The following is a 19,496-nucleotide window of genomic DNA, read 5'->3' as shown; positions in this document are numbered from 1 at the left end:
ACTCACTGCTCGCCATCCTCGCCAACTGTCGCTCCGTGCCTCTTGCATGGACGCCAAACCCATCGCACCCATCCCCCCCCAAAAAAAAAGACAAACGCCAGCGCTGATGCCAAAATGTTGACTGATCCTGATAACTCATCGCCCGACACCCCACGGAATCGCTGACAAAACCCTCAACACCTTGTTGTCTGGATCTTGTCTTCCATCCAAAAAAGAAGCTTCTTGCACCCGTACCCCGCGGGGGAGCACTACTCCTCCACTTCGCCCTCCTCGCTGAGGTCATCGTCCGCTCCGGCCGTCTTTTTCGCTGCTGCTCCTGCAGAACCCTGCGTCCGTTCGACCGATGCCCCGTTGGACTCGGCTTGGTGATGTTTCGGGCCCGGCTCGCCCTCTGCAGATCCACCATTCGACGCCGTCTTGAGACGTTTCGGCCCTGGTTCTCCTTCGGCTGCACCGTCATCCTTCCTGTCCGTCTCCGATTGGGCGTGCCGCTCCTTTTCGCCATTGGCCGCGTTGTCGTCGTCTCCCTTGACGTGCTCCTCGCGCGACCTCTTGACCCCCTGCTCGCTGCCGGTGAGGTCGACGCTGACGGAGCTTGCTGCAGGACTCATTGGCGTCTGGGATGTCCTTAGTCTAGTTGCTGCGCTCATCGAGTCGCCGTGTTCGGGGGTCCGTAGACCTACGTAAATGTTCTCCATGCCCTCCTTGACCGGTGCCTTTTCGTAGATGCTTGCCATGTAGTTGCATGCGCGCCTCATGTCCTTGAGCTTGACGTACTGCGACTCCCACCACGGTCTGCCGTCTTCGTCGGGAAGGCTGACGTCACACAGCCGGGCACCGCAGTAGAGCGCTGCCGCCGCGATGGTGCGCGAGGTGAACAGGAGGCACAGCTGTGTTGCGTGACTGTCGTTAATGAATGTCCAGGCAGCATTTCGTACCCGCTTGTTATGCTCCAACCCAAAGTACTTGAGCATGTCGAACAGTAGTTTGTAGGGTGACTCGATCGTCAGGTCGAAACAAATCGTCTCCAGCAGCACGTCCTCGTGGTACAGAATCGTATCTCTCCAGCGCCAAAAGTCCTTGGTCTGTTCGTCGACGAGCAGGTTGGGGTTCTTTTGCGCAACCCTGCAGCAGGCAATGACTAGCTCCTTCATTTTGCGACAGTTCTCCTCAACTTTGGTGGCGAGGAACAGCGATGTCGCGGCGATTTGCTAACGTCGCGTTAGGTGCGCCGACAAGAAGCATTGGCCCAACTCACATAGTGGTGTAGCGCCTTGTGTCCATCCTTGTTGACCAGTGATTTGCGCGTTATGAAGCGGTGGAGAAAGACGCCGGCGGTGGAAAGCGTGAGTTGCGGGAGCTTGAGCATAACGCCAACCTGGACAACAAAGTTCATGCCTTTTCGGCGAAGCTCCCGCTCGTCGGCGGGCGACATTCCATCCTCAATCGACGGCGTGTGCAGCAGCTCCTCCTCGGTGAAAATCCATTGTTGTTCTGCTCGCGCGGCGACGGGATTCGGCGGTCGGGGGCGTTCAACTCGTTCGCGCGGGCGTGCGGCCATGGTCTGCGTCGAAGGCATGTCGAGTTTAAAGTGGAGAGAGATGGCGCGTTGGGTCGCGAATCAGTAAGGTTGCGGAGGTGTTGGCGAAGCCGATTGCAGGGAAATGTTCGACGCGGACATTCGTGTTTGGCGGTGGAAAGATCAGAGCGGCCGATGAGGGCGTGTCAAGGCATGTGGACGGGGGGCGTGTGAATCAAATGAAGAAACAAAGTGAAGTGAAGATGGTTGTGAAAGTGGTTCGCAGTGGACCGTTGCGACGGCTGGATGCTATCCGACTGGGCGACTGGCGGGACCCTCCGGTGGCTTGGCACGGACACCTACCAAGTCCATCACGTGTCGGGACACCTTGCTCCCGTCCCTCGCTGCTTGAGCTCAACCCTGTCCAGCTCCAACACTTTTGGATGACCATCCAGCCAGTGCTCCTCCTCGCTCCTTGACCGCAAATCCAGTCGCCGTCCGCTCCTTGTCCTCCGCTACGCTCCTTTCAAACCACGCCAGCCCGCAGCCACTCCTTCACACCCAACTCGCCCGCCATGGCCTCCAAGAGCAACAAGTACTCCATCATCCTGCCAACCTACAATGAGCGCCGCAACCTGCCCATCATAACCTGGCTGCTCGCCAAAACCTTTGCCGAAAAGTAAGGGCGAAGCCAACGCAACATTTCGCATCTCCAACGGCTAACACCAATCCCCCAGCGGCCTTGACTGGGAGCTCATCATTGTCGACGACGGCTCGCCCGATGGCACGCAAGAGGTCGCCGTGCAGCTTCAGGCGGCCTACAGCCCATCGCGCGTCGTGCTGAAGCCGCGCGCGGGCAAGCTCGGCCTGGGAACCGCGTACGTGCATGGCCTGCAATTTGCGACGGGCAACTTCGTCATCATCATGGACGCCGACTTCAGCCACCACCCCAAGTTCATTGCCGAGATGGTGCGCGTACAAAAGACGCGTAACTACGACATTGTTACCGGCACGCGCTACGCCGGCAACGGCGGTGTCTATGGCTGGGATCTCAAGCGCAAGTTTGTTTCGCGCGGCGCCAACTTGTTTGCCGACACTGTCCTGAGGCCCGGCGTCAGCGACTTGACTGGAAGTTTCAGGTTGTACAAGAAGGAGGTGCTGCAAAAGGTCATTACGAGCACTGAGAGCAAGGGATATACTTTCCAGATGGAGATGATGGTCAGGGCAAAGGCAATGGGCTTTACTGTCGCCGAGGTCCCAATTACGTTTGTGGATCGTCTGTACGGCGAGAGCAAGCTGGGTGGCGACGAAATCGTCGAGTACGCCAAGGGCGTGCTCAGTCTGTGGGCCAAGGTTTGAGTAGGTGGAAAAAGGGAAATGTCGCTGGCATTGAAAATCGGCGTTGGGGCTTAAGGAGGCGCGGCAAGGCCTGAATCATCAGAGAATACCAATTTTTGACATGCGGTGGTGCTGCCGCCATCCTATTTATATGAGCAAGTTTAATTATTTACTATGCTGGAGCAAATCCAAGAGTAGATTGATGCAAAGGGGATTGCTCGAGGGTATTTCAGGAGCCAGTGGTTCAGAGCACACTATCTCCGGTGACCTTGAACACTGAGCTGCCAGATCCGGGCTTGCTGACCACGATGGCCTCTTCCAACTTCTCGTCTGTGATGTTGGGGAACTTCTTCTTGTAGTACTTGTTGATCCACGTCTCCCTAACCTTCTCCACCTTGTCCTTTGGCACGAGGTGTACACTGCAACCACCCCAGCCAGCACCAGTGAGTCGGCTTCCCAATGCGCCAGCACCGACGGCCAGCTGGCACAGCTCGTCGAGCTCCGGACAACTGCACTCGTAGAGGTCGCGGCACGATTCCTGGGTTTCATTCATCAATGCTCCAAGATCTTGCAGCAGCTCCTTCGTGTTGCCATTCTTGGGCTCCGGCGGGTGGTCGAGAAGTGTCAAAAACTTGCCCACGCGAACAGCCTCGTTGAAAACGTGGAGGGCGCGCTGCCGCAGCTTGAAGCGCTCCGCGCGGACGGGGAATTGGGAAGTGAAGCGTTGGTTCAGCTCGTCGACAGAAACGTCCAAAATCTCTGCGATTTGCTCACGTGTGTATCCCTCCTCTTGCGGCAGGTATTCCCCGGTGATGCGGACAAGTTCCTCAAGCTGATTCTGGAATTCTTCGAACGGCGTTGCAGTATTGTTGGCCTTGGGTTCCTTTTCCTCGAAGAACACGTCGTGGAAGCCACGGAGACTGACGCCCAGAGGGGACGAGTCTTTGGGAAGGGGCTTTTTCAGCCCAAAAATCTTGGCCAGGAAGGCTGCCGCCAGGGAGCACTCGACCACGCGCAGGTTGTAGCAGACCGGCGCAGTGACATGCTTGTCCGCGGCCACGAAAGACTGCGCAATGACAAAGGTAAGCTCCGGGTTGGTATGCGGGAAAGAAATGGCCCTCGCAGAGAGCTCAGGCTTGAAGGAGACGTAAAGAGCGCTACCACGATCCGAAAAGACAGAGGCAGACTGGTCCATGCTGCGTGGCACGTTAGTATGATCCAAGTAGGAAATCTAGAAGACTGACCCTCCAGAGTTGACGCCAACGGCGCGCTCCGACACTATGGCAAGCTCCACAAGCTCCTTCTTGTCCACCTTTTCTTCGCCATTTGCCTTCATGACAGCCAGTGCACTCGCACAGACAAAGGCGGCGCTACTCGACAGGCCTCCACCTGCCGGTACGGTTCCATCCATCAGGATATCCATGCCTACCGAGGCGAAGTCTGCCGTGCCCTTCTTCTGCGCCAGGAGCTTGGATGCACCGCGCAAGCCAGACTTGAAATAGTTGGTCCATTCGTGTGAGGTGGCGTCAATTGCGATCTCGCCTTGTCTCGGTATCTCAAACTCGCGCGTCCCGAACTTTTCGGGATTGACATTGGCTATGCGAACCAGAGGGCCTTCAGAAGCGGGACGGACAGCGACAGCGAGGAGGACATCGGCAGTCACAGCCATAGGAAGCACCTCGTAGAGCGAGTAGTCAATGTGCTGGATCGAATCAGCATTGTTGGTTGCTACAGAGGGAGCGCGGACCCACCTCGCCGATGATGTTGACGCGTCCTGGGCTACGAGACACAAAGTCGGCAGGGCGTCCATAGTTGGTCTTGAAGGCGGCGAGCAGGTTTTCCCAGCGCTTCTGCTGCACAGGAATGGCGTCTTCAGGATAAATGTCCTTCAGCGAACTCGCAGTCGGTACTGCCATGGCGATGGTGGGGCGGTCGTGCGACGGGACTCAAAAACTGGACGGGCGGTAGATTCTTTGGCAGCAGCACAACCATCAAGGTGCGGAGAGTGCAGGTGAAGTAGTAGGAAAGGCCCACGGGGAAACGAGAGAGAATGTGGGGAGGTGGGTGGTGTGGGTGAGCTGTCGGCGTGACATCAAACGGCTGCTTAAAAGGACTCGGCGGTGCCCCGCCTGCCCCGCCATTCACAGCCCGGGGCTCATGGCTGCTCCGAACACTGTGCCGCATCATGACCTTTGGACGAATGGATCAATGAGGCGCCTTGTCGACAGCCCCGAATGATGTTTGGCCTTTGCGAGGACGACATTGATGAGACTTGATCGAGACTGGCGTCTGAAGCGGGTGAAAAAGGTTTGACAACATCAAAACCTTGGAGCGTGCAATGCAACACAAGGCCGACTACCGTACACAACAGTGCGATCCTGCGCTCGGGACGCCGTATCACCACGTGTTCGATGAGGACGACATTCCTAGGCCCGATCAGAGTAGCGTGGGAGACGTTGAAAAAAGGGAGCCCATTTTTGAAGGGATGAGAACGGCCACGCCAAGTCAAAAACAGCCACTCCAGTCCATGGCTCGCTTTGCGTTCCCGCATACCGAAGGGCATTCGACGATTCCAGGCGCGGCGGCTCAAGCTGGCAAATGGGCAATGACAGACAGGAGGAGCATTCGTGCGCTGTAACTGCAACTAATGGGGAGCATTCTTACGCTCTAACTGCGACTGACGGGGAGCATTCTTACGCTGTAACTGCGACTGACGGGGAGCGTTCAAGCATCAACTACATACGGAATAGTGATTGGGGGACTAAGCCTCGTGTGCTGGACACAGACACACCATCCATTTGCGGGGAGGAAAAATGAATGAAAAGAAAAAAGTCTCCGGCAATGTTCTTTCGCTTGGCTGGCTGCCCGGCTGGCTGCCCGGCTGGCTTTCTCGCTGGAGGATGCAGTCACTTTCTACTTGCATCGTCACTCCTGTCCCATCCACCCCCCAGACCCCATCAACCTCGCACAGACCAATCCAAAGGCCCTGGTGAGATTCGTTCCCGCGTAACTTGCCGAACGCAAACGCCTCAACAACCGCGCCAAGGACCTGGGCGCTGCCGACGACGCTCACGAAATCGCTCCTCTGACTCGTGCGATTTGATCTGGACGGATCTGACCGACTGATCTGCCATCGCGGATGTGACATCGGGGGAGGGTTCGGCGTCGGATGATAAGAAGGTTCGTTCTGTGATCATTTCAGGAGGTAAGAGGTGAATGGAATACCTAGAGTGGCTTCTGGAACTTATGACTTCTGCTAAATGCCATGCCCAGACGGAAGACAACAAGGTGATTTATCTCTATACGAGACGATCTGTTCTCTGCAAGTGCTTTCTAGATGCGCCGGCGTCACTCCGTCTTACTTTTGTTTTTATCTATCCCCTTCTTTCCAGTCTAAGAACCCTCCAAAAAACTCAACTTTCGACAGCTCCCTGGCCCCAACATCACTTCTATGCCGGCGCCGGGCCCCTCCCAATCCAATACCTGAAGCTCCTGAACGGGCCCACCCGCTTGTCAACATTCTTGTACTGCGACCACGGCCCCAGGCCCTGCTGGTTCGTATTGAAGTACAGCCATCCGTCGAGGATGCACGCCGTGTCGGCATGCTGCACGAGGCCGCTGCGCACGAGCGTCTTGAGCAGGTAGTTGGCCGTGGGAACTGGGCCGGATCCGCCCGCTGCGACACCGTTGATCTCCTGCGTGACCTCGGACTGCTGTGTGTCGACGTAGAGAATCGCGGATTGCTAAAGAGGCATGCGTTAGGAGGCAAGAGAGAGAAAGGAAGAAACACTCACGGCTGCGGCAGTAATGTACAACCTCCCCTTATCATCAGCCGTGTACCCAGCCGTCTCGCTGGGCAAGTTTCCGGGGACCTGGATCAGTTCCGCGAGCTCCTCGTCGGAGACGTCATTTCTGACGAGCGCCTCCTGGCTGACAAAATACCACCGATGACTCGCCTTGACGCTCCAGTACACATTGCCTCCGGCGAGGGCAATACCGTTGGATCCCGAAGTGATGGGGCTCCAGGTCGTGCCATTCCAGTTGCGGAGCGGCTCGCCGTTGTAGAAGCTGAGGAACTGGTCGTCGGGCGTCGTGAAGGTCGTGTTGTACAGGTGCCGCACGACCTTGCCGCTGTCCAGATCGATGGTGCTGATCGACCCGTACTTGGTGTCGTCGGTGATGAAGGCGTACCCGCCTGTGCCGATCGAGTTGTTGATGCGCAGGTCGTTGAGCTGGAGCTTGGCGTAGAACTGGTCGGCCGGGAAGACGTAGGTCCTGATCAGCTCGCCCGTCGTGCTGTTGAAGGACAGGATCTTGGGGCCGTAGGTCAGGGGGTACGACGCGCCGTGTGGGACTCCCGAGTCGATGACCCAGAAGACACCGTTGTCATCGAGGACCAGGTTCTGCACATTGACAAAGCACTCGCTAGCATTTTGGCCAGTTGCGCAGTTCTGCCACGCCTCGCTCGGCCAGGGCTCCTCGTGCGTGAAGTTGACGGCTTTGGTCAGAGTCCAATTTTGGGGCTCCGAGTTGCGCGCGTAAGTAAAGAAGATGTTTGCCGAGGCGTCGACAGCGATTCCAGTTGGCGCTTTCGAGCAGTCGTGGACCGGTTGGAGCTCGCCGCCAATCACATCAAAGTCCGTGGGACAGAGCCCGATCGTAGTGTCGTTGGTCCGTAGCGAAGAGAGGGCAACCGGGCAAGAAGACCCCTCAGGATAGCCAGTTGCCGCCGTGGTAGCCGCGAGGGCAAGACCAGTGGCGAGAAGGCGGAACATGTTGGAGAGTTCCGGAACGGGGTATCTGAAAGAAACAAATCTTTCGCTGTCTTGAAAAATTGCAGGAATGAGAAGGGCGAGAAACCCGGCTGATATCGAGTTTTGTAATCGCGAGGAAATGCTCAGGGGGCTCCGTGAAATGAGCTAGATCCTCAAAGACTCCATATGCCAAGGCCAAAAAGTCGCCCAGACGCACGACGTGTACCGAGATCGGGCAATAAAAAATAGGACTCGAAAAAGTGAAGAAAAGTTGAGCCAGTTTGGCATATCTGACCCACGGCTAGCTGGTGACGCGGCTCCAGAGCATCAACCTTGGAACTGCGGGATTCCGACAGTCAAAAGTGAAAGAACGGCAAGAGGGAGGTAGTAGGGTAAGGCAATGATATTTGGTAGACGCGTCGTCTCTCTATACGAATCCTTTTTACTTTCTCTTCGTATCGTCAAAAGGGTCTCCTACCTCGCCAACACTGGTCAACGAACGACCAGAAGCCAGTTGATGGCGACATTCGAAGTGATTAGCCTAGCCTGTGGCAGAGTAGACAGCCTCTTCAAAACTTGGCAGAAGCTCAATAGTCTTGTTGTCACCGCCGGGTATGAACTGCGAAAGGAAAAGCCCCGCAATCTCCCTAGCCCTATCAATCCACTAATATACGAGAGGTAAGGGATCAAAACTCTCTTCTCTAAGCTAATTCTTAATCTGGTAGAAATAGTGCAATTGGCTAGAATTTGGAAAATGGTTCAGAGAGACGGTGACGTCGTTGGTTGCCGTCGGACTAAGGCTTGGTTACAAAGGTTGTGGTACACACAACAAGAGAAGTTTACTCAAGGTAGTTGATAACTAATGGGGAGCATTCATACGCTATGACTGCAACTAATAGGGAGCATTCATATGCTATAACTACAACTAATGAGGAGCATTCATACGCTATGACTGTGACTGACGGGAAGCATTCAAGCGTCGAGCATCATGATGGGGGTTATGTGTGCCACGACTTTCGCTACCAAGCCTCGGACCATTTGTGCTGTCAACAGGCCAATGAGGACTAGTTCCGTACAGGCGGTTCGTGATGCCGACCGCGGAGAGGCATCATCCTTGCTACTCGTGTCATTGTCGATGTACTGTTCGCTTTGGTACTTTGTTGATGTCTTGAGACATCTGGAAGCTATTGCTGGGCTGCAATGATCTCGACTTGTCATGGTTGAAAGTAGGCGGAACAGATAGCAGTAGTTGCTGAGATCTTCACCGAGACGGCTCTCCAGCCAGACCGCAAGAGCTCTGCAACAACTCCCCATCACAAGAGCCTTTCAATCCGACATTCCGAACCCAAAGCAAAAAAGCAGCTCGATGGGTATTCAAGACCTCCAAACACACCTTCAGACAAGCCCACATCGCCACAGTCGTGCACCAGGTCCATTGCGACCGCAGCCATCTTGACCCTTGGCTAGCGAATGAACCCACCCGGAATCGCCGATCATGGGTGTTTGGTTCGCCAGCAACTCTCTTCAGCCCGCTCTACCCACGATATGCCACGAACGCTTCCCCTATGCACGTCACCTTTTCATGCCGCGAGGCGGCCGGCTAGCTACAGTGACAGGTCTTGTCCTCCACGTGCTCGATGCCCAAAGCTGCAAGACAGACCTCAGGCAGCCGCAACAATGTTCCACTTAAGATGACCCATGCCTTTCGAGTCTCTGCTCTGTCCTCCCTCCGACCTTTTGAATCACCGGCAGCCTTGTGTCCAACCTAGCCGCCATCATGTTGCGGCACCCGTCGACCGCCCTTTGCCGTCCGTCATTGTGCAGGGCCCGGAGCACAGCAGCCCATACAGACGGAGCCCGGCAGCCGAGGCGGAAACGAAGAGGCGCCGGCCACATGGACCGTATAGGTCTTCTAAGCTCCCTTAATGGCAACCGGCAAGAAGAAATGGCAAGAGCTTGGGACCGAGGGAGCCGGTTACGCGTGGAAATGCCACGACCGATGATGGACGGAGGCGCTCCTCGGCTCAGCCCTACCGAAAAGACGACGACGCCGCCAGACAAAAAAAAAAAGCGTCCAGGGAGAAGAAGCAAGCAAATGCTCCATTCAGGCTGTGACAGAGGAAGGGGGGTTGTGATGAATGCAATCCCCCGCAGCCATGGGAGCGGCCATCAAGTCAGAGCAAGGCTGCCATGCACATCTTCTGCCAGTGGCGCCCATACAAGTCACCTGGCCTACGACGAACGCCGATGGGTGGCTGCTTATTAGTGGGAATGCAGGGCGAGAAGCAGGCTGTCAGAGGCACAGAGGAGCGGTAAAGGCTGACCTTGACTGGCTCGCCCGCAGCGAGGCACGATGTGCTGCTGTACGACCGTGTGCTTCCGGCTCCTCCTTTGCATCGCTGCTCGGTACGGCATTCTTCCCTTGTCCACCATGTGCGCTGCGCTTCGCTGCGCGGATCTCGGATGACTCAGCCTACATGGGTGCCAGAGCCCGTGCGGAGCAACTGTCCACCGGCCATTCGGTCCTGTGTTGGAATTTTCGAAACCGACTTATATACACGGTCGACTCCACTCGGCAACCAGGAATTCGTTGGAGCCCTAGCTCACTGGACATTCGGCCATCCTAAGGCCTTGTTCTGGCTGACCGCACACTACTGGACCCCAAAAGCTTATACCTCGAGGCGTTTAGGCGTCAGGGGCTGTGCCTCTGCCCCAGCTCTCCGGATTAACTGCAACTCTTGACCTCGGGCGTCGTTGCCTTCGACGCATGCCAACGCCGCTGTGGCAAGCAAAAGAGAAGTCTCTACCGGCCCTGTCGCGCATGTGCTTCTGCAGCTGCCCTTTCCCGCGCAGTCACCAGCCCTGAGCCTCACCTCATATCGAGGACCACCGAACCCTCGCCGCAATCCTTCTCCTGACTTGATACCTAACCAACTCTTACTCGCTCCATACAGCCCTTCTCGCCCGTGTCCAACCAACCCATGTTTGCCGCTGTCAAACAATTGACCTAACAACCTCCCCTTTCTTTTTTGTCAAAAAACTCCGGTCCTCCATCACCGGCGCGACCACCCGCGCGGCATTCTCGACCGACTCAAGCACACGTTACCATGGAATCTCTTTCCAACGAAGCTCAGGCCTTGGGCATCATCCGCCAGCTCTACCCTTTTCTTCTGGTGATATGCTTCTTGGGACTTATCATTTTCGATTTTGCTCTACGACTGCCGCCCAAAGAAGGAGCGGTGCAGCCAAAATGGCGCTTCCTCGTCCAGTCACTGGTAGTCTTGACCATCTTCACATATGTTGGTGAAGCAGCGGCGTACATCATCCGCAGTCTGGTCCAGCATGGCTGGTGGGCCGGACAGACCAAAGTCATATTTGTCCTCTCTTCAATTCTCGTGTGGGGCGTCATATCCCTCATTCTGGTCGATTCGACTTCGCCAAGATGGCTACCTTATACTGGGACTTGGGCTACTGCACTTGCGCTCGAAATCACCATTTTTGTCTTGTCGGCCACTGCCGAGACCGAGAAGAGCACTTTTCACGTCATCGAAAAGGCTGTTGCAATCCTGCGAATCTCGATGGTCTTCGCGCTGTCAATACTTGGCATCAAGATTGAGTGGACCTGCAAAAGAGAATTTTCCAGTCCCGATGAGGAAAACCAGCCTTTACTTGGAGCCGACGCAAACGGCACGGCCGAGACACAGAGAGACTGCAAGAATTATGGAACGACCGAAACCACCGAGGAAACCGAATCGGAAGAGCGGGGAGACAGTTATATGGACGAACAGGAAGAACAAAAGAAAAAGACCCAAGAAAAACTGCGCCAGAGAGTGCTCGAGCAGGGAGGTTGGTGGGGTTATACCAAACAATTCTTCATATTTCTCCCCCTCATTTGGCCAGCCAGGAATCGGAAGATGCAATTCTACCTCTTCATTATTACACTTTGCATACTTGCAGAGCGTGTCTTCAACCTCTTGATACCACGCCAGATTGGAATCATCACCAACAAATTGACCGAGGACCGCGGCACCCACCACGTTCCATGGAAGGAGATTTCCATATGGATCGGGCTACGCATCCTGAAGTCAAGAGCTGGTGTTGACGGTGTAATGGTTCTGGTTCAGTGTCTTTTGACACAATTTGCCTACTCGCGGCTGACCGTGGCTGCGTTTCGACACGTTATGGGCCTTTCCATGGACTTTCACAACGACAAGAGCTCTGGCGAGCTGCTCAAGTCGGTAGAGCAAGGCCATTCTCTCACTTCTCTCGTGGAATACTTGTTCGTTGACACGGCACCTCTCCTCATCGATCTGGTCGTCGTCTTTCTGTACCTCGCCAATCTCTTTGACGGCTATCTGGCCTTTACCGTGGTCGTGGTCGCCGTTACTTATATCTGGACAGCGATCAAACTCACGACATTAAACCGAACAGGGCGACGACGCTGGGTGGACAAGTACGTCAAGGAGAACAAGATTCTGTACGAGTCCGTCAGCAATTGGCAGACTGTCGCCTATTTCAATCGCGCCAGACACGAAGAAAGCCGCCTCACTGTCGCAATTGACGAGCACATTGACGCATACGTTCGGTACATTTTCTTCTACAACATTGTATTTGCGGTCGAGGGTCTTATCATGCTCTTGGGTCTTCTTGTCGTCAGCTTCCTGGCCGCCTACCGCATTTCCGAGGGTACCGCAACAGTTGGAAGCTTCGTCATGCTCATGTCGTACTGGGCCACCCTCTCAAGCCCTCTCTCGAGGCTTGCGAGTTGCTACAACAAGCTGTCATCCGACCTCATCGACGCCGAAAGGATGCTTGAGTTATTCCAAACAAAGAGCAGCGTCCCGGAGTCACCAGACGCACCCGATCTCCACGTCAGCAAAGCGAGAGTCGAATTTGAGAAGGTCAGCTACGCCTACGACGAACGTAAACCGGCAATCAAAGAAATCAGCTTCGCAGCCGAACCAGGCCAAACAATCGCTCTTGTTGGCGAGACCGGTTCTGGCAAGTCCACGACACTTAAGTTATTGATGCGATTCTACGATGTGAGCTCAGGCAGCATCAAAATCGACGGTCAAGACATTCGCCACGTCAGACTCGACAGTCTTCGCGAGAGCATGGGAGTCGTTCCTCAGGATCCGTCCATGTTCAACCTTTCCATCATGGAAAACATTCGATATGCCCGTCTTGACGCCACGGACGAGGAGATTTACGATGCCTGCCGCGCCGCCGCAGTCCACGACAAAATCATGACGTTTCCGGACAAATATCGAGCAAAGGTTGGCGAACGAGGAGTAAAGCTATCCGGTGGCGAGCTTCAGCGCATTGCCATTGCTCGTGTGCTTCTGAAGAGCCCTCAAATTGTCCTTCTGGATGAAGCCACCTCTGCCGTGGACTCGGAGACTGAAGTTCAAATTCAAGAGGCATTTCAAAAATTGAGCAGAGGTCGTACCACCTTTGTCGTTGCCCACAGGCTCTCAACCGTCATGGATGCGGACCTCATCTTGGTTATGAATGAGGGAACCATCATTGAGAGAGGCACACACCAAGAACTCTTGGCTCACGGTGGCAAATACCTCATGCTTTGGACAAAGCAGACCTCTAGCCGGCGACATGCGGACTCGGAATGCACAACAGTGGAAGCATCAGACGACGAGCTTCTTCTCAAGGCCCCCGAATCCTCGAATGGAAATGAGGAGAACAACGACAACCTCCTTGATCAAGTGGATGGCGCTGGAGACTCAAAGCCAAACCACTCAGCCCACTCAGCAGCATCCAGTAGCGACGAATCCGCCACATGCTGCGCGCGAAGAAAAGGAAAGACGCGGAAAGGCAGCAATGCTTCGTCCCACTCAGGCTCCAGCGCAGCTCCAGTAGGCAGACATCGAGCGCCGAACGCGCCCCTCAAGACAATAACGCCCAAACCGACATGGGGAACACAGAGTGGTGCCACAAAAGCCAAAAGCCCAGAAGAAAACACCTCGTCGGAACATGGGCAAAAACTTCCTGTCACAGGTTCCCTCATGCCGGCATCCGACGGAGGGCAAAAATATCTGACTCTGACTGGTGGCGGCGCATCTGAACCCTCGAGCAAGATGGACGCGTCGTCGTCGAGCTCCCAACACAGCCACCACGGCAGCGACGAAACTGGTGCAACGACGTTCGTCAGCGCAGCGGAATACGCCGCTGCTGAGCCGACAACATCCACGACAGACGCAGCGACCCGCAAAGACGACGCACAAGCGTCCAGACAAGACCAGAAGCAGCAGCAACCCGATCGCAGCCGCGACAAGAGCTGAATGAAGCGGTGACAGCAGTGGCAACGGCAGGGAGTCGGGAGCTGAAAGCTTGGCTGGTGGTGATTCTTTTTTGTGCCACAACACATTTCGACCTAATGTTCCAAGTTGGTCTGTTGGCCACTCCTCCTGCCTGATTGGGCCGCAATCGATCAGCAGCCAGAACTCTAAGCGCGAGCGAGTAGGCATGACCGACCGGAGCAGGCGGTTATGATGATATGGGCGGTCTCCTGAGACAGAAAAAGAGCTTGGGCTAGTCGGAAAATAACTCTGCCGTTTGGTGCGACTGCCACGCTGTCCGGAGCATCTTCAGTGTGCAGCCTCATTGGGTGTGTGGCGACGAGGGGGGGCGCTGATGACGGTTCTTGTGACGGGCGAACAGTGGTGGTGGCGGCGAGAAGGAGAATGGAAGGAAGGCAGGGAGCAGCAGCAGCATCTGATCTGACATGATGCCTGGGCCAACACTGCTGCTGACCAACCAACGCTCTTAACCGCCCATTGCCATTGCCTAATCCAACGACCATCGTCGCCAGTCATGGAGCGCAACGGAACGCCACGCCCAGGGCCAGTGGCACACGCACCGCACCCTACGCCGTCGAGAAAAGCAACAAAAAAAAAAAAGCAAAAAGCCACGGAATCCTCCACCTCACTCACACCTTTTGCATCTGGCGGGCACCTCCTGTTTGTCTCTTTACAGTTCGGCTTCTTCGGCTTCTTCTCTTTCGTCACTGTTCTCTTTTGCGCTGCTGCATCTTTTCTCCCTCGCGCATTCCTTTTCCTACCTACCTATCTAGTACCTCGTAGTGCCATCATCATCTCATGTCGGTCTCGTGCTCGGTTCAGTCGAATATCAATATCCTCCTACTCGCGCATTGTTCGGTAAACAGACCGGCTCGAGAGCATGCGGTTTGCGTGGACGAATGGACGGACGGAGGTTGTAGCTCGATGAATCACTTAATCAATGGAACGAACGCATGGCGGTCTGTCATATCGTTTAGCCCGCCCGCCCGATGCCTCAAGGGCTAAGAGGCTCGTGTCATGTCATGTCATCGTCGTCATCGTCAACGCAGCAGGATCGTGGACATTTCAAGGCAGCCTGTCCGGACGAATGCTCGGTGTAGCTACACGGCGCGCATGTCGCCAATCCCTTGTCTTGCCCAGTCTGCTTTCCAGTCAGTGATTTTGTGAGTGAGCAGGCGGATTCCTGATACCTTGCCGTGTCATGTTCTGCATGCACCCCAAAGATTCAGTCGAGAAGAGCTTGGTTCACTTTTCACCGCTCACGAGCCTGCTCTCTTCTGCTGCTACGTCGAGCGGACTCCACCGCACCACTACAAGTGCACACAGGGAGCATTCATGGCCTGTCTCAGATGCCCCCAGCAGTCATCACCGTGGGCTTATCTCGGAGCTTGGATTCAATACCGCTATGGAGGGTAAAGTGGTGGTTTGAGTGAGATGCCCATTGAGCGGCGCCAAAGGCGTTGAATAAAGCGCTCACTATTTGAGCAACGCCGGTTCAGAAGAAGGAGAAGTCGTCGAATCTTGAAAGGAATCTTGAAAGGAATCTTGAAAGGAATCTTGAAAGGTCGGAGCTATTGCCCATGACCACGCGATACGTATGTAAAGCACATCAGCAATGTCAAAGCGGGACGCGCAATTGTTGTGATGTCGAGTTTTGATTTCGTCTACCTACTCGCCCAACCGGCATTATCTGCGCCTGGGCATTCTATCTACTGTCAGTCGACCGCGCAGTCTGGTCCCGAGTAGGGCGCCACTTGATCCGAACGAAAGCCTTGCATTCGACTCCTCCTGTCCAGTGGGTCCGACCAATCTCTGAAAAAGCAAAGGGGTAGTAGTGGTAAAACAACACGAGGGAAGAAGTGCGCCCTCTGCCGTCGTTCCCAATCCATCCATCCATCCGGAAGAAATCACACGAAAGAAGAGAAAAGCAAATTGATTCCTGGAGCAAGAGGTGCTCGGTAATGTCGTGCAGTCTGTGTTGAAAAAAGTTTGGAGGGTTCGGGTGCTTTTGTCGTGCTGTATGACTGAGTGCAGACGAAGCCTTTTGTTGACGGCTTTTTTGCTTTTCCAACGCGCATCCAACGCGGATTTGCGCATGCCGACCGCTTGCGAGATCAAGACTTTTCAAGCCAAGGGAGTCGTAATGGCGCAATTTGAAGAGAACGCGATCGACCAACTTCGGCCAATGCGACGACAAAGGAGCAAAAAAAAAGGGGAAATGGTTACGCAAGGGAAGCAAAGTGCTGTGTGGGGAATCCTTTGCAGAAGGGTATGACGGGGTAAGGAGTATCCAGTATGTGGGTGACGGTGCAGCAAAGCAGGGGGCAAGCAATCAAGGAGATTCGTTACACCAAAGAGAGCCTGTCGGGAAAGACCAACCCAAGTTGAACTGGATCCTGAGAAAACGCCGGACCAGTGCTGTGCAAATGACAAGTCGAGAACGCTCAGGTGTTGGGTACCAAGACGGCGTCGGTGAGAATGGTTTCGCATGGATGTGACCTGTGGTGAAAGTCACGGCCGTTTTGGATCAAGCGGTTGTGCATCGGTCAAAGAAGCACCATGCAACAAACATTGATGCCATTTTTGATGAGACGTTGTTGGGTGTTGAGAGTGAAGAGTATATAGTGCGGCGATGTAATCTCCCGTCTACACACGTCTCCATTTGAAAAGGGCTTGTAGGATCAGAGCCTACTGCGTCGAACTAGAAGCTTGCGCGTGCGTTGCGCTTCTGGTTCTCTTGGCGCCAGCGGGCTCGAGAAGGTCGCCCTCCCTCTTGGTCGTGGTCGAGCCAGAGCCCGACTTGGTGCGACGCCAGGCGTCGAATGGACTGCGCTTCTTCGGCACGGGAAGCGCGACATCGAGGGACTGGACATCCTGGCGAGAGGTGCGGCTGGGCGACGGCTGAGGAGATGGGCCTTCGTCGGCGACGGCGTCCTTCTTGGTCGAGGCACGAGTTGAACGCGTGGGCGGAGGCGTGGCAAAGTCCATGCAACGCTGCTTTGCCGGGGTTTGAGACGTAGGAATGTCCTGCTGAGGAACAGCCGAAGTCGCTTCTTCGTGGAATGCGGAACGGTGGCCACGCGAGACTTGGTAATGCTTGCCGGAGTCGGTGTCGAAGGGAGCTTCGATGTCGGTGGTGTCTTCTTCGCCGGACTTGGACGAACCAGGCTCTCGAGCGGCTTGCTGCTCCTCAGTCGGCCAGAGCAGACGAGGCTTGATCGAGGAACGGAGGATGCGACGGGGAGCCGTAGAGGAGGCGGCTATGCGACGGATGGGGCTACCTCCCAGAGGACTTTCGGTTTCGTCGACTTCGCTGTCGTGGTCGGTGAACTCTGAGAAGAACTTTTTGCCACGGAAGACGTGGATGACGCCCTCTCCATTGCGAGCTCGGCGTTCCATTTTCTCGTCGCGCTCGGATTTGGGCTTGGTGGAGCTAGGGCCGGGCTTGGGGCGTGCCTCGCCAGGCTTCGTGACGAATGGATTGTCCTCCTCTTGGTTGTAGCTTGGGACCCTTTCTTTGCCATCGGTGTAGATTTCAATCTTGCTGGATTTGTCGCATTCGAATGATTCGGAGTAGCCGGCCAGCGAGAAGCCGGCGCGCTTCTTCTTGCGAGAGGTCTTGGGAGGCATGACTTCGTCAATGGTTGCCGGACGGTCGTGAAACAGCACGCGGGCGGTCGAGCCAAATGCGGCTTGGGACACCTTCCGTTTGGCGGGCGTTTTGGCGGGGGTTGGTAGAATGGGACCGGCCGTTAGGCTAGAAGACTCTCCCTTGGAGCTTGTGGTGAATGGGTCCGAGTCGGAGTCGAAGCTGCGGCGGATGTCGCGAGGTTTGAAGGCGCCGAGGGTAGTGCGCTTGATGGGGGAGTGTGGTGAGGATGGAGGTGAAATGGTTTGAGCGGTGGAGGAGGAGTGTGGGGAGGAGCGCCTGCCGAGTGGTGTCGAGGCGCGGGCGCGGGCGCGGGCAGATGAGGCGGTTGACTTTTGAGGAGGAGAGGCAGAGTGATTTTGCAGGTGCCTGTCGCGTTGTGCAGCGACTCGGCGTGAACGACGGTATGGCTCCCAGTCATCCAACTGCGGACCGCGGGCTGGCGCAGGCGGCGTAGAAATGCGCTCAGGAAGTGGAGGAGTGGCAGCCATTCTGGGGAGCGAGTCGGCGTGATGGCAGTGGAAGAATGGCTGCGCCAACTGACGGACCAGCGGTTTGCGGCCGGGATCTAAACAAACGCGGTCGGGTCTGCTAGCTAACGGGGTGCGGTGCGGTGCGGGCTACGGAGGTGTGGAAGCGACGAGCGGGACTGCCTGAGCTTGACGCCGTAAAGGCAGGAGGAGTCGAAGTGAGGTGAGGTGAGGTGTCGGCGGAAGGTGAGATGAATGCAAGGATGGATGGATACCTAGGTAGGTAGATGCGGAGATGGATGCCGGGCGTGGTGTCGCAGCCCAGGCAGGCTGGGCGTCCGGACGGGAATGTGGGAGGCTGACCTGGCCCGAGCGCCTCCAAGACCCAACCTAAGACCGCGCCCCGGCGTGTTATTTACGCGACCGTGCTTTCAACCTCTCCCCTCCACGAGCTGCACCACCCAACAATCGCCCTCTCTACTCTCGCCAACTCTTCGCCCTCTGTGCCAACATTGCCCCACCATGGCCGACACCTCCCTCTCCGACTCGGAAATCGACTTTGACACTCCCGCCCCCGCTGCGCGAAAGCCAAAAGCCGCGCTTGCAGACCCACATGCGTCACCCTCGGCGTCGCCAGACCAACCAAGGCACCAGCGCTCGGAATCGCGTTACACTACCCAAGAAGCTCGAGAGGCCGCATTGAAACGAGAACTGGACCAGGTCCGCTCAGTCAACAAGGTCATCGAGGGTGTCGTCGAGAGCCTGGAAAAGGCGCGCAACAACATGAACGTAGGGACAATCCATTGCACGGCTATAGCTACCAGGGGTCCAAATTGCTGACCTCCCCAACAGACCGTCAATCGCACCGTAAACTCCGCCTCCACCCTCCTCCACACCTGGACCCGCATACTCTCTGCAACCGAGCACAATCAACGTCTCATTCTGAGCCCCAATTGGCAAGGTGCTTCGCAAGATGTAGCCGATCTTGAAGCCGACGAAATGGCTGCACGACACGCCGCAGAGCGCCGCGAGCGCGAAGACGCGGCTCGTCGTGAGGCCGCGCTACGCAAGGCCGAAGAAGACGAAAGGCGGAGAGCAGAGGCAGCGGCCAGACCTACCAGTGCAACCGGAACAAGGGGCAGGAGAGGCGGACTTAGAGGTAGAGCTGGCGCAAGCAGTACTTCGACCTCTGGACGGCCCACGACGAATTATGTTGGGGTTGGTGGACAGGGCGGCGTCCGCGGCACAGCAAGACAGACAGCGGCATCAAGAGCTGGAAGCGGCATTGGTAGAGGTCTGAGGGGTCGCGGCAGGGGTTGACCGGAGTTTTGGATTTCATTCCACACCCGAGAAAAGCAACCATGCCTTACCCAGGGCTCGTGCTGCGTTACGTCATTGAGAGAATGCTGCGACCTGACGTCCGGAAGCGAAGATCCAAAGACGCCGGGCAGC

The 19,496-nt window shown here is 55.9% G+C and overlaps 7 protein-coding genes across 7 annotated transcripts; 3 read left to right on the top strand and 4 right to left on the bottom strand.

The window, feature by feature from the left end:
• Positions 1-248: 248 nt before the first annotated feature.
• Positions 249-1,561, bottom strand: J3D65DRAFT_648137 (cyclin-like protein; the record flags this gene model as incomplete). The annotated part of the gene is made up of 3 exons (XM_066802370.1): positions 249-391; positions 680-1,211; positions 1,259-1,561. The coding sequence occupies 3 exons, from the start codon at positions 1,559-1,561 to the stop codon at positions 249-251; spliced, it is 978 nt and encodes a 325-aa protein (XP_066650682.1).
• A 377-nt stretch (positions 1,562-1,938) lies between these two features.
• Positions 1,939-3,041, top strand: J3D65DRAFT_638920 (mannose phospho-dolichol synthase). The gene is made up of 2 exons (XM_066801662.1): positions 1,939-2,198; positions 2,257-3,041. Exons 1-2 carry the CDS (start codon positions 2,095-2,097, stop codon positions 2,876-2,878), a joined length of 726 nt encoding a protein of 241 aa, XP_066650681.1. The 5' UTR covers positions 1,939-2,094; the 3' UTR covers positions 2,879-3,041.
• J3D65DRAFT_638918 (ribosomal protein S5 domain 2-type protein) lies at positions 2,956-4,925 on the bottom strand. Its single transcript, XM_066801661.1, has 3 exons — positions 4,609-4,925; positions 4,102-4,559; positions 2,956-4,053 (listed from the first exon to the last, which is right to left on the bottom strand). The coding sequence occupies exons 1-3, from the start codon at positions 4,771-4,773 to the stop codon at positions 3,102-3,104; spliced, it is 1,575 nt and encodes a 524-aa protein (XP_066650680.1). The 5' UTR covers positions 4,774-4,925; the 3' UTR covers positions 2,956-3,101.
• A 1,381-nt stretch (positions 4,926-6,306) lies between these two features.
• Positions 6,307-8,003, bottom strand: J3D65DRAFT_596399 (major royal jelly protein-domain-containing protein; the record flags this gene model as incomplete). Its single annotated transcript, XM_066797839.1, has 2 exons — positions 6,652-8,003; positions 6,307-6,600 (listed from the first exon to the last, which is right to left on the bottom strand). The coding sequence occupies exons 1-2, from the start codon at positions 7,630-7,632 to the stop codon at positions 6,307-6,309; spliced, it is 1,275 nt and encodes a 424-aa protein (XP_066650679.1). The 5' UTR covers positions 7,633-8,003.
• Positions 8,004-10,718: 2,715 nt separating this feature from the next.
• Positions 10,719-13,907, top strand: J3D65DRAFT_671566 (uncharacterized protein; the record flags this gene model as incomplete). The annotated part of the gene is made up of 1 exon (XM_066803402.1): positions 10,719-13,907. One exon carries the CDS (start codon positions 10,719-10,721, stop codon positions 13,905-13,907), a length of 3,189 nt encoding a protein of 1,062 aa, XP_066650678.1.
• Positions 13,908-16,317: 2,410 nt separating this feature from the next.
• Positions 16,318-18,228, bottom strand: J3D65DRAFT_130227 (uncharacterized protein). Its single transcript, XM_066793882.1, has one exon. The coding sequence runs from the start codon at positions 18,063-18,065 to the stop codon at positions 16,614-16,616; it is 1,452 nt and encodes a 483-aa protein (XP_066650677.1). The 5' UTR covers positions 18,066-18,228; the 3' UTR covers positions 16,318-16,613.
• Positions 18,229-18,566: 338 nt separating this feature from the next.
• On the top strand, positions 18,567-19,364 carry J3D65DRAFT_606871 (DASH complex subunit Duo1-domain-containing protein; the record flags this gene model as incomplete). The annotated part of the gene is made up of 2 exons (XM_066798466.1): positions 18,567-18,833; positions 18,897-19,364. 2 exons carry the CDS (start codon positions 18,567-18,569, stop codon positions 19,362-19,364), a joined length of 735 nt encoding a protein of 244 aa, XP_066650676.1.
• Between the last annotated feature and the right edge of the window lie 132 nt (positions 19,365-19,496).

The sequence above is a fragment of the Phyllosticta citribraziliensis genome, assembly GCF_038025025.1.
Source record: "Phyllosticta citribraziliensis strain CPC 17464 chromosome Unknown J3D65scaffold_13, whole genome shotgun sequence".
NCBI classification, from domain to species: domain Eukaryota; kingdom Fungi; phylum Ascomycota; class Dothideomycetes; order Botryosphaeriales; family Phyllostictaceae; genus Phyllosticta; species Phyllosticta citribraziliensis.
The sequence above is the reverse complement of the archived record's forward strand: the minus strand, read 5'-3'. Positions and strand labels throughout refer to the sequence as shown.